The sequence below is a fragment of the Nannospalax galili genome, unplaced genomic scaffold (assembly GCF_000622305.1).
Source record: "Nannospalax galili isolate Female #2095 unplaced genomic scaffold, S.galili_v1.0 scaffold685, whole genome shotgun sequence".
Classification (NCBI taxonomy): domain Eukaryota; kingdom Metazoa; phylum Chordata; class Mammalia; order Rodentia; family Spalacidae; genus Nannospalax; species Nannospalax galili.
Genome location: NW_008353482.1, coordinates 1,679,395 through 1,693,117, shown reverse-complemented (window position 1 = coordinate 1,693,117; position 13,723 = coordinate 1,679,395). Strand labels below are relative to the sequence as shown.

The 13,723-nt window shown below is 41.7% G+C and overlaps 1 protein-coding gene across 3 annotated transcripts in view; it reads left to right on the top strand.

Moving 5' to 3' along the window:
• LOC103748066 (neuronal acetylcholine receptor subunit alpha-7) overlaps positions 1-13,723 on the top strand; it is a 147,564-nt gene that overhangs the window by 61,216 nt on the left and 72,625 nt on the right. For 2 of the 3 annotated variants that reach the window (XM_008850601.2, XM_008850603.2), the window contains one exon: positions 12,752-12,796. The exons of the other annotated variant lie outside the window; for it this stretch is intronic. In XM_008850601.2, coding sequence (XP_008848823.1) covers positions 12,752-12,796 — 45 coding nt within the window. The remainder of the gene's footprint in view (positions 1-12,751; positions 12,797-13,723) is intronic. 3 annotated transcript variants of the gene reach the window in all.

Genomic DNA, 13,723 nt, shown 5'->3' with positions numbered 1-13,723 from the left:
CCTCAGCCGTGGCCAGTTCTCTCTGTGCTTCCTTTAAGCAGCCTGATAATTTGTGGTAGTCTCTGTATAGAAGCCCTGCTGTTTGGCTCCTCCCTTGCTGTCTTTTGGTGGTTCTGGGGAATCAAACTGAGGGCCAGGAACTTGTTAAACACACAGTCTGCCACTGAGCATCCAGTAACCCAGCCCCCTTACTATGACTTTGATTGCCTTCAAGACTATTTTTCCCTTTTGGTTGTGATTTTTTTTCCTGAAATACTTGGGAGATGGTTTCCAGTTTGCCCTTCATATCCTTGATTGAGGAGTGCAGAGAGTAACAGACAACAGCTGAGCTGAGCATGTATTTCACAGCAGAGTTCTGTGGTTACTCACCGTGGCTTGAAAGCATCCCTGCACTGACTGTGGCTGCTGGTGGTTTGTGCCATCTGTTCTCAGGCAGTTTTTTGTACTACACTCCCTTGGAGATAAACTATCTATAACTTTGTGCTTTTAGATATTCTTTTCTATATGTCATAGTTTTAGTACAGTGTGAATTTTTCTTAAAAAATATGAACATTTAATTTTAGAATGGATTTATATTTGTAGAAAACTTACAAAAATACCCCTTGTAGCCCACGTTGTTTTGCAGTATCATTATCTAGCATTATTGTATATTTTACTACAATTAATAAATATGAACAGATTATTTCTTAAAATATTTACTAGTTATTATTTTATATATGTATGTGTCTCTGAGTATAGGTATATATACCATATGTGTACAGGTGCCAGTGGAAGTTGGAAGAGTACTTCAGATCCTTTGGAACTGGAGTTGCATGTGATCATGAAACACCATATTAGTGTTGAGGACCAAACTCAGGTCCTGTGCAAGAGTAGTAAGCACTCTTAATCACTCGGGTGTCTCTCTAGTACACAGATAGATTATGTTAAACTAGTGTCTGTGACTTATTCATGTTTTCTTAGGGTTTTTTCTTTGCGTTTTCATTGTGGTTTATTCTTCAGCTCCCTAACCAGGCAACCATAGCATTTTAAGTCATCACGTCTCTTTAGGCTTCTGTTAGCTTTAACAGTTTCTTAGGGTTTCTTTGGTTTTGATGATTTTAACAGTTTTGAGAAGTTCTGAGAAGATATTTTGAAATGCCTTTCAGTTGGGATTTGCTCAGTGTTTTGATCAAGGCAAGACTGGTGTTCTGTGTTTTGAGGGCGAGGCTGTAGAGGGAAAGTGGCATATGCGTAGCCTTCCGAGGACACAGAACTTTGATAACACTGATGTTAACTATGGTTAAGAGGTAAACATTGCATTTTCAGGTTTTACCACTCTAGAGTTACTCTCTTCCCCCTTTTCTACACTGTAGTCTTTGGAAGAATGTCACTATGTAAGGCCACCCTCAAGTGGGCAGTTCTGCTCCACCACCTTAAAGGAAAGTCAGTACATCAGTTATTGAGACTTTGTTTACACAGGAGATTTATCTATTATGCCCCATTTATTTATTTATTTATTTATTATTTATTTATCTATCAATCAATCAATCAATCAATCAATCAATCACTTATCTAAATCTATATGGAGTTACTGATACTTAGTTTATAGTCTGGGTTGCAGCCCAGTGTTTGTTTTGTTCACATTGTGGCTTGACCATTGGGAATAGCATGCTTCTCTGTCCCTTTCAGCTCCTGTCATTGTTGTGGTGTTTTTACTTTTTGTTCACTTTCTGGCATTGCATGATACTCCAGGCTTATCTTACATAATTCCAGTTGAAGACTTGATCAGTTGTTTGTCAAGGACTCCTGGTTCTTTGTATTGGAGAATGATTAAAAAACAAACCCTGGATGCTAGCTGGTTTTCCAGACAGCTGGTCAGTTACTCATATGAACTAGCCCCAGTGATGACAGGTGCTGCACAAGTACCACCTAAACTCAATCCAGACAGAATGCCAGCATAAACATGGGGAATTATTAGAAACAAAACAAAACAAAACAAAAAACAGTCCTACCAGAGGAACTATTAGAAACTGATGGCTGCTGGGAAGTGAAGAGTCATCCTCTTTTAAGGGTGTGACTCTTGATAGATTAACCAGGCTTCAGTGGATGGATCCACACCGAAGGGCATTTTTGCCATATATATATATACATACATATATATACACACTACCATCCATCCAACTTCATATATATATATGGAAGGGGATCTAAATATGACCAAAGTATATTGTATGAAATTTTCAAAACTTCAATTTAAAAAAAGGAACACATATAATCTTGAACTTTGGAATTACAAGCATGTGCTGTCATACCTTGTTCATGTAGTGCATGCTGTAGATCAAACTCAGGGACTGGTGCATGCTAGGCAGGCACTCTATCCCTAGCTCTCCCCTTGACTTGGGCTCATTTAGCTCCCCCTCAGAAAGCCTGGAGCCTCTCCTTGCTGTATCCCACCATGGTTACTACTTCCTTTGGAGCCTCTGTATAGTGATAAAGTAGGGGCCAGGACAAGTGTCCGTGAATCTAGACTAAGATTAAATGTTTGTCTTTTCCTGGGCGCTTCTCACTGAGCTGTGTCCTTCACAATTGTCTCTAATGGTCTCAAGCCTTTCTCCCCATCAATTGAGACAGCTGCTTTGGGGTGCTAGAGCGGAGGAGCAGCCTTTCCCCAGCAGTGATAAGACTGTCAGGAACACTCTGGGAAGTGTTCCTGGCATCTATTCCCAAAGTTATTTTTCATTTGCTCTTAGCAGTCAGAAGGGAATCTCATACATTTACCAAGAGAGTTTGTGGGGTTCTTAGAGATAAAAGCAGTGAAATTATAGGTACAAAGAGAAGATTGTGGCCTACAGATCCTTACTTTTATTCAAATTCACACTCAGTGTACAGTAATTGTCAAAATTAGCATTTAAGCATGGCTACAAGCTCAGGATTTTAGGATCTTCTGCCTCAAATAAACAGATGCCAGCTGTGCCTCTGTATTTGCTGACCTCTGGATTTCTGTGTGGCACTTGACTCTGCAACTCCAGTGCCTCCTGTGACTGGCTAAAACCATTGATTTTTCAGTCTGCTCAGTGTTCTTGTTTTGAGGATAGAATTGATAGATATTAACCTTGTATGCTGGGGCTGGAAAAAACAGTTGCGCTTTATTAGGTTTTAATTCGCCCATTTCTTTTTAAAAATTTTATTTTTAGTCTTTGTGTATGAGTGTTTTGCCTGCATACATATAAGTGCACCTGTGTCATACAGTGCCCACAGAGGACAGAAGAAGGCATTGGAGCCCCTGAAACTGGAGTTACAGACGGTTGTTACCTGCCATGTGGGTACTGGGATTAGAACCAGGTCTTCTGCAAGAGCAGTCAGTGCTCTTAACCACTGAGCCATCTCTCTAGTCACATATCCATTTCTTTTAAAAAATTTATTATTTTACAATTATATGTGCTTAAGCGTATTGCCTGCATCTAAGAATTCCCATGTCATTCATGCCTACAGAGGTCAGAAGAGGATGTTGAATCCCCTGGAACTGGAACCACAGAAGTTTGCTAGCTGCCATGTGGGTGCTGGTCTTCTGCAAGAGCAGCCAGCTCTCTTAACCTCTGAACTATCTCTCTAGATCATTTCTTTTTGAGAATTTTGTACTTCTTTGATCTGAGGATTAGTTGACTAGTTTTGGAAATTTCTCAGTGCTTGTTTCTTTTGCATTTTCTCCTTCTGCTGCTTTTGGATATGCGAATTGAGTCTTTTCATTCACTCTTCCAATCTGTTAAAGGCACTTTCCTGTTTATTATTCTCAGGGGGGCATTATATCAGATCTGTCTTCTTACCAAAGATCATTTCTGCCTTTCCTAATCTGCCATCCAACTCATCCACCAAGTTTTTATTTCAGTTGCTAAAGTTTTCATGTTGCAAAGCTTTTTCATCCCAGCGCACTTTCTCCCATGTCTTCTCCTTTTACATTTCTGATATCGTTAGTGCATTTAATCATGTCAGTTGCGCTCAGTGGTGACTCTTCTGCCGCTTTCTGAATTTGTGGGGATCTATTCTGCTGACTGGACCTGCCAACGGTCCTTCACCTGTGAAGAATTTTTCCTGTTTCACTGATACTATTCTCTTCTGACTTTGGGGGAATTCATTCTTCCCGACTCACTTTTTTGTTCGTTAGTTGTAAATCATTTTTCATATAATATAGTTTATATTTAAACCAGGAGGCAGAGATAGTTTTTCTTTATTCTTCTGTTTGTTTGGTTTGTTGCTTCTGTCTGGTGTTTCATAGTTTTAATGGTTCAGAGCTACTTTATGCCACTTCTGTGGCCTGCAGAGTTCCCAGGTATTAAGGATTGTTTAAGTTTGAATTCCCCATCAGACCTGTTAGGATGATACCTATCCTCTTTCTCTACTTTAAGCCCAGGCTGAAATGACAAACTTCCTTTTTATTCTCTAGTGAGTTTTTCAGGATCTGGGGCCACACGTGTGTGTGGAGTGGAGGCAGTTGTAGGGGAGTTTTGCCCTTACTGTCCCATAGGCGCCTACCAAGTCGGTCCTGAGTGTGCCCATGTGGCCATGACTCTCCTGCCTCTGTAGCCTGCTGCAGTGTTAGTTCATGTACTTGCAAAGCTCTTTTGAGTTTTCTCTTTCATTTTTCTGTTGGGGAGTTTTTATCTTTGTGGTAAGCTTAGATTTGCATTCAGAAAATCATTTGATTTCATCTTGCTTTTGTAGGTTTTGTAGTGAGGCAGGTGGTATTTAGCTTCTGGCACCTGCTGTTCTCATAGCCTCTGAACAGATGCCCTATTTATCATCTTGGAGCATCTCACCTCCCTCCAGGTGCTGTGTTCCAAAGCCAACTCCAGAGTGCCATCTTGATTTCACCTCTGTCTCAGGCTTCTTGTCTAAAGGGCTTAATGTCTCTGTTTTCCCTCCGCACAAGCCGTGGTTACCTCATGCCAGTAACTTAATTTTTAATTTTGTCTATTTCATCCCTTTCTGTTTCTAACTGAACTCTGTAATAGTGCTATTTGGGTTTTCCATTTATTTATTTAGCTCTGCAGATTTCCCTCTCATTTCTTTCTTTTATCTTGTTACCTCGATTTTTAAATCTTGTTTAATTTAATCCAAGACCTTATTGGGTTATATAATTATTAAGAACCGAGAAGCATGCCCTTCTTGCTTGGACCTTTTCTAGATTGCACTTGGTATTAGTTGTGACTGTCTGCCTGCCTTCCTTTCTGCATCAGGGTTACAAGTTTTTAAGTGTCATTTACTTATGTGTGCATTTATTCATTTCTTCATTCATAATCAATGTGTTTGTGAAAGTACTGTTCAGTTTTCATTTTCATTCTTCTTATGCCTTATGCTGTTCATATTTATTTTCAGTGTTATAATAGCCATAAATTGTTCTTCTTGTCACTCTTTTCTTCTTTGGGTCTTGATGTATTTTTACTTGGTTTATTAAAGCAATGAATCTGTTATTTGAAGAAATATTAAAACATCAAATAATGGAAAGCATGGAAAATGCTGCTTCTAAGTCTTGTTTCCGGTTAAGGGGCAGCAGGAAGAGGCTGAGCAATAGGTACTGAGACAGAGGGAAGAGGCTGCGCTATGGCAGTGAGGTGCAGTAAGGTGGGGTAGGGAGCTTGGCTGTGGAATTGTGCACCAGGGTGGCCATAGATAGTGCACTGTACATTTCAAAAAGCCACAGTCGATATGTGTGGATGCTTTCACCATGGAGAAATGATACAAGTTTGAGGTGGTACATATTTAATTTATACATTGCATAATGTATATAAGCATAGTATATGGAAACATCACATGGCATCACATAAATAAATGCTATTTTATGTACTGGTTAAAAGTAAATTTAAGTTTATTAATAAATTTAACACCTCCTCCCATGATCCCAGCTACTCAGGAGGCTGAAGCAGGAGGATTACAAGTTCAAGGCCTACCCGGGTTATAGAATGAGTTTAAAATGAGCAACTTATTAAGACTGTCTCAAAAGTTAAACAAGAAGACTGAGAATACAGTTCAGGGGTACAGCACTTGCCTGGCTTGCAAGAGGGCTTAGGTTTAACCCCCAGTTCTGCTAAGTAAGCAAATATAAAATTTAAAAGTTATCAAATAAGTAGGTCAATGAATCCTCCTAACTTCCATTCACATGCCTCAACCTTTTCACACTCATCTTTTCTGTTGGAATTCCTTCCACTCAGGGCTAAATCTTTGCTGAGATACATGGTAAGGAGCTTTGTGGAAAAGCCACATACGTGATACTAAAGCTGTACAAATGTCTGTATCTAAGGCCTCTGGTATGGGGATCATCTCACCTGAAATCCTTGCTTTCCACTTGTTTCTTGTGGTTTTTTTTTTTTGTTAACAGCATGGGGAATGTCAGGTGCTGATTGAGGCATGGTGATATTTTAAGCATAGAAACAGGCAACTCCCACTCTCACCTCGAGCAATTTGAGCTCAGTTTCTCTTTGCTCCTCTCTCCTTCTGTTCTGCAGTCTTCTATCCCCACTGCCCTTCAGCTTTGCTGACTCCAGAGCTGTCAAACTCTTTGGTAGGTTCTGCTCTCATGATCTACCCCCCAGGCTTCATTCCTTATGGGAGAGATGTGGGATAGGAGGTGGAGGCACTGCTTGGCTAAGCACCTTGCTCTCTTTCAGTGTGGCTCATGGACCTAAGCTCAGGTGGTACCTGTGCCTGTTCATATGACATTTGTTCTGCTCAAAGGAGTCAGCCTGATTGACCAGGTTTCAGTTTCCTTTCCTGTGTCTTTTCTGGGATAGAATGGTGTCAGCAAGGAATTGAACAGTGACCTATAGGGAGAAATAAAAAATCAGTGTTATATTCTGCTTTGATTTTTAAAAAATCCCTTAAGCCTTTCCTTCTGCATTACTCCTAAAAACAGTACTCTAGTGCCATGCAGGATTAGCTTCCACAGTTAAAAAAAGAATCAAAGAGTTCAGAATCACTCTGAAAAACTCTGGAGGTGGTAGTTTCCCAACAACCGAAGTCTGCCTCAGTAGGGGCTGTGTTGGTTCTCCAGTCTCTGAGCCTTCAGGATTCTGGGTTTTAAGGACTGCAACATAATGCCTTTCCTCCACTTCTCAGAATGTAACCACGCTATCAGAAATGAGTACACAATGCAAGGATCCCACTGCATGTAAGGAATTTTCCACAATCTTGGTAGAAAGGCAACCAAGCTCCCTGGTGAAACTTTCCATTATGGTGGATACCTGGGTAGAAAGATGCCCTGTAGCCAAGCCTTAGTAAAAGTTCCACTGCACACTCATTGCAAGAAGATCAGATCAGCATCTGTCACAGAGTAACTGTTAACCCATTCTGAAAATGAAATGGTGACCTCTAGGCACTTAATTTCTCTTAGTTTTGGTTGTTAGCCTGAAACAAACCAGGCTAAAGGAGAGCCTTTAACGGCAGAGCTATTGCTCCAGCTCAAGACAAGTCTTAATGATTATGAAGAAGAGTTTTAACTTCATAGCCCATGAAGGTATCTCAGATCGTGCTTTGAGAAGTTCTTTCCAGTACATGAAGTGACAAATGAAAGTATTTTCCATTATCTTAATAAAGTGTTCATCGCTACAACACGGGGTCATAATGACATTGTGTTCAGAATGCAATTATTCAGTCAATGAGATATGAGGTTAGATCTTAGCTTGTGCATTTTGTTTAGATAGGCTGTCACTCTGTAGCCTGAGCTGCATTCAAACTCTTGCTCTTCCTGTCTCAGCCTTCAAAATGCGAGCTTACAACTGCCTGTGGCTCAGCTTCTCTACATTTAACTGTGTTCCAAGATCAGAGGTTTGCTTCACATACTTATGTATTCCCCTCTTCTCCTGATCATAAGGTAACATATGCTCAAAACAGAGACAGTGAAATTTGGGAGCCCACCCGCAGTTATGAAATAAGAAAAAGAATGATACTAGTTTTGTTGGGTTGTCACAAGCAAAGCTAGAATAAAAAATGGTTGTTGTAAAGATCAAATTACATAAAATAAGTCATGTTTATTATAACTATAGTATGCTAACCAAATATGAATTTATATTATCCAATGATTTTCTGAACAAATGATTAGACAGGGTTAGATCTATGGCTATCCTTCTCTCAGCATCAACTAAAAAGAAAAGTGGTGAGAATTTTGTAAAAGACCGTTGAACAACATATCCCCATAACTTCCAGAAGAGTAATTGCTTTAGAAACGTGAGATATCACATTAGACAACATCTGAACAGCTGTACTCTAAATTATATGCATCATTATTTATAAAGATTTATTTTTAAAACTATGTCCACGTAAATCAAAGGGTGCTCGTCACTGAAGTGCTGGGATTAAAACAGAATGAGGGGAGTCAGGCTAGCAGACTCAGTGCTGTCACAGGGGGACTTTCGACTCATGCAAGGCTGTGATCCTGTAGTCTCTGGAGCTCCAGATGCAGGCAGAAGCATGTATGTCTTACAGGAGGCTCTGTCAGGTGTGGCTGTGTGATGACAGCTGCTAGGAATGACACACAGATTGGGTGGCACTGCCTTCACCTCCCTGGCTTTAGGAGGCCCTTGGGGGAAGCTGTTACTGTTTTTTCCCAGGAGAGAATAGGGAAACCTAGAGGAACTGAGTGCTTCCTGGAAGGGAACTGAGATGGACCTTGCAGCTCTGTGGTGCTCTGCCTGGTAGACAGGGCGGTAAGAGTAAGATGGTGACCTGAAACCCATCTGTGAACCGGAAGCCCTCACTGATCACCGAAGATCCACCATGCTGGCACCTTGACTGCAGACATCCAGCCTGCAAACTGAGAAATCTCTGTTCCTTGCCAACCTCATAATTTAGAATGCTTTCAAAGTCTGTATTTAAGGTTTTAATAATGTTGTTAATTCTTGATTTGACTTTAGCTTAATTTAATTTCATTTTGTTTGTTTTTGAGATGGTCTTTTGTGATTCATGCTGGCTTGAACTCATGACATAGTTGAGTATAATCTTAAAATCTGTGTTTTTTTTTTGCCTCTACCTCCCAAGTGCTGAGATTACAAGTGTGTACCGTATCCAGCTGGTTGCTTATAGCAGACTCAGAGACAGAGTGAGGCTTGCAGGGTATGTGTGGAATTATGATTTTCAAACAATGCACTCATTTACTCAGAGACCCTTTGAGTAGGTATAAATTGCATCCTCCTCCTCTGAAAAAAAATCCCAGTGCTTGGCCAGGGTGGTATCCAGGCTGTAAAGAAATTGAGTTTTGACTGCTCCATGCACTGATGCATGGGTGTTTAAATCTGCTCACCTACTGCACAGGAGGTAGTGTCTGTAAGAGGAGTGGGGAACTAGTTTTCATCCCTAGGTAGATCTGGGCAGTAGGAGTGGAGGTCCTGTGCTCCCTGCCAGCCTTCTCTTGGAGGCCAGAGAGAGGCATGGGATGCTTAGTTATCACCTGCTCCTCCAACACACATGGAGATGTGCAACCCTGAGACAAGAAAGTGAATGAGGGACTGATGGGATGCCTGGGGCTTGTTGTACACAAGACTGTCAGGAGGCAATCTGGGTGGCCAGGCTTGAGAGGAACTATGGGAGGATAGTGGCCTCAAGAGGGGGCAGAGGCACTACTTGGGGCTTGCTTTTGGAGCAGTTGTGGGGAGAGAAGATGGCTTTACTTGTTAGCTGGTCATTGTCTAGCAGCAGAGATATTTCTGTAGGCTCACTGATGGTACCTTCTCACCAGACCCCTTTGAGGTTGGGGTACACATTAGTCCAGAACCCTACTTTATAGAAGGCCAAGGCCTACAGACATTGTACCTCATGAATGGTCACAGGTGAAGAGTGCATGGAGACAGGATCACCTGAATGGTGCCTTGGCAGGCAGAGCCACTGTCAGCTGGTGTCAAGGGACAGAGACTCATGGCTGGGGTACACATGTAGACATGAGAGGAGCCATATATTGGGTTGTTGGAAGGCCCTGGCATGTAAAGGCAAAGGCTCATAGTATGTAAAAGAGATTGCCCATGCCACTCTGGGTAAATTCCTTCTCATACCAACTTCTCTGAAGGACCCTGTTTCTTCTTTTAGTAGTCTTGTCATCGTTTGCACAAGTGTGTCATTATTGCATGTGTGACCCTAACCTCACTCTATCTCATATTCTAGGAGCTCAGGAGCATTGTTCATTTCCCACTGCACACGTCATGCCAGCATGATGCCTGCAACAGGGGTGCGCCACAAAGATTTACTGAGTGAATGCAAACTTGGCTGGAACACAACTTGTAGAAAAGGCTTATGCGCTGCACTAGGGACTTGTGGCTTGGTCGTCTGTCCAGTGCAGTTGGGGATGGTGAGCTGAGCATCTGTGGGGTCAGGAAGCCCTATGTGGAAATGAGCAGAGGACAGATTGCATATATATGCATATCGGAATGCATATTGCGTGCCTGAATGGACAGGAGACCACGCACTGCAGTGGAAAGTAGAGGGAGATCTTGCTACCTGACTAGACAGGAGGAAGGGGATTCACATGGAGAGTGGCAGCCTTCTGCCTGGTCCTGGGCTTCCTTTGCAGCCTGGCATGGAGTTTGCTGTCTGGCATCACTGAGCTGCCAGGTGGTGTCTGGCTGCTGCTTGTTGATTACAGCTTGAAGTGCTGTGCTTTGGTCCCATGCTGCCACGCAGCATGGAAATCCAGTGTCACTCTAATGAGGTTTCTGTTCAGATTCTGGAAAGAAGAAAGCCTTTTAATTAGATTGGTAGTAATTGAGCTCCCAAACCACAGAAGCCTATCTCTCTCTCAGGAGAGGAAGACACAAATGCAATTAAAGAAGAAAAGTTACCTGAATGGAACTCTTGCTAACTCTAAGACCATTAAAAACAACAGCTCCCTAATAAGTTGAGGCAACAGATATATGTCATGAAGAACTTAGCAGTGCTTTCCAATAGTACTGGAGGTTGAACCAGGACTAGAGCACTCCTGAGAATAAAACCAATGGTTCTGTCAGGGATAGCTTGCTCAGTATGGAGCCTGAGGACACATTAGCTTTGCAACTATTTACCATTAAACATATTGGCACATTTATTAGAAAAGTAGGTTTTTCCTTCCTGTGGTCAACTTGCAGCTTCTTTTGAACCCAGCTCCTAACCTGGGACCCCCAGGCACATCGTTCCATGCCCTTCCACAGATAACCAGCCTTCTCTTTTGTAGTTGTCCATACTTGCTCATTTCACCCTGACAGGTCCCCAGTGGCTGAGCAGCTGGATATAGGGGCGTTAATGCATCAAAATGTTGCTGCCAATTTCTTATACATGTGCTACATTTACATTTTCATGAGGGGCATCATTCAGGTGTCATTTTCATCCCTAGTTACTGACTGCACTCTGGCAGGTACCCTGTGCTGTCAGGGAGTTGGTTTTGGGTGAGTGTCCATCAGTGAACCAGGCCAGGTAGTTCCTTATATGAAAATTCAAGGTGCCTACTACATCTGGGCTGGTGTTCATGTGGGCATTCATGAACACTTTCCCTGGAGGGTGTCAGTTACTTGAGGTTGTAATTGATGATTCCAAACTGATCGATGGCATGCTCAGTATAATTATTGGACAAACTTTGCTGATTTCCTTGTATGTTGATTTTTGCTAGACCCTGCTGGCCTTGGCTGTGATAGAGTGCTGGTGGTCTGCCAGTTGGAAAGGCCTAGTTTGATGATACTCTTATTCAGATGGTATGCCAGTCAACTTTCTGCCATTAGAACAAATATCTAGACAATAAACTTATAAAGAGAAGAGATTTGTTTGGGTCACAGTTTTGAGGTCCTGGTCTACAAGTACTTGTTCCTAGTGCCTTGGGCCTATGGCAAGGCAGGAGATCATGATCAGAGCCTGTGGCAGAACAAAACTGCTTACCTCATGGCCAGAAGCAAAAGGGAAGAGGAGGAAGGGCTGATATCTCACTATCTCTGGCAAATGCATGCCCTACATCACCTAATAACCTTCCACTTGACTCATGTCTTAAAAGGCTCTACTATTTTCCAGTAATGCCAAGGTTGGGACCAAACCTTTAACAAAAGGACTTTTAGGTGAGACTTAAGATCTAAGACCCAAACTCTAGCACAGGCCTTGTGTTTGAACCAAGGCATGGTTATTGCTCCTTCCTAATCTCCCTGGAATGTACATGGACTTGATGTCCTGCCAGATCCCATTTTAGAAATGGAGAAAAATGAACTCTGGGATCAGAAAGATGCAAGTGTAAGGGGCTGACTTCTAAGGTCACAACATCATCCTGGCCCTGTGTTTACTCATCTGGTTAGTATTTACCTTAGAGGTATGTATCAAGGGTCTGACATGTCACTAACATGTCAGATAGAAAAAGAGGAAAGAGCCCAGACCCATGCAGGCAGAACCATGGCCTCTTTGGGCCCTCAGCATAGGACAGAGGCTCCATGTGACCCTGCCTCTTCCTTGGGGGAGTATAAAAAGATAAATCGCAAAGTCCTTAGCAGGCTTCATTTCTGATGCTAGGCCTGCCTGATTTTAATTTTCTTCTTTATATTTTTCTGTCCTTTGTAAATGCTCTATAATAAATGTGTATTACTTCAGAATAAATAGAAGAGCTTGACTCTGGGGAAATGCTGCTGGCATAGATTTGGAAATGCCTGGTGCATTCTAATTCCCACACACAACAGTGATCCCCAAAGTCAGATTTGTACGTGAATAACTGTATCATGCCCTCTTTTGTGAAGCACATAAACCATATTTATGCTGCCTTTTCTAATTTCTTTCTATTTCTTTTCTTAAGGACGAGAAGAATCAAGTTTTAACCACAAACATTTGGCTACAAATGGTAAGTTCAGACTGGGGCAGTCCTTGCCATGGGTCTTCCTGCTCTTGACCCTTGTGCATGTATCTGACTTTCGTGAAAGGCAGTAGTCCCCAGCAGAGCCTGGGCTGTTGCTCCCGACCCCATAGTAACAACCGTGAATGCTGAAGGATCATATGTGCAGACTGTCATGTCTGGCAGAATAGAACTGAGGATGCCAGACTGACAACAGCAGGGCTCAGCGCTTGCTTGGATGATACTGATGTGTGATTTGGGGATATTTCAAAAACATTCATGCAAAACAAATAATCAGTGAAGGCCTGAAGGCCTGCATTTAGATATTCACAGTCTGTATATTAGCCACTCTTAGCTCAGCAGCACCTCACCTGTCCTCCACCCTCTCAGGAACTGCATGAGAGACTGAGGGTTTCTAAGTTGAAGTCTTTATACTTCATGCTGTCATGACTCCTGTGAGAATCTTGAATGATTCTTAGGGTGCTCATGCCTGATTCGAAAAATCCATAATCAGAAACTCTTGGACGCATAAAACATTTTGATTGCCCAAGTGCCACTCAGACTGTTTGAGACTGATTTTGGATTTTCAAATTTTTGGATTAGTGATGCTCAGCTGGCAAAGTCTATGAAAATATCCCCAAATCCAAAAACCTTGAGGATCTGAAACACTTCTGGTTAGTAGCATTTTGGATAAGGTCTATTTAACTTGTATTTTATTCTTGAATGTTTACCTTGGCGTGTATGTTTCTAATCTGTATTTAATTAAATTCAAGTGGTATCAGTTCTATCATATTGTAAGTAGAATTTAAGCCTAAAATGGTCAGTCTATTTTTGGTGGCATCTTCATATCACATTAATTCTATGTCAATATCATTTATTTAAAAAAACCATATAAACATAGATCTCTTTAACTCTCAGATATTTTACATAGTCATT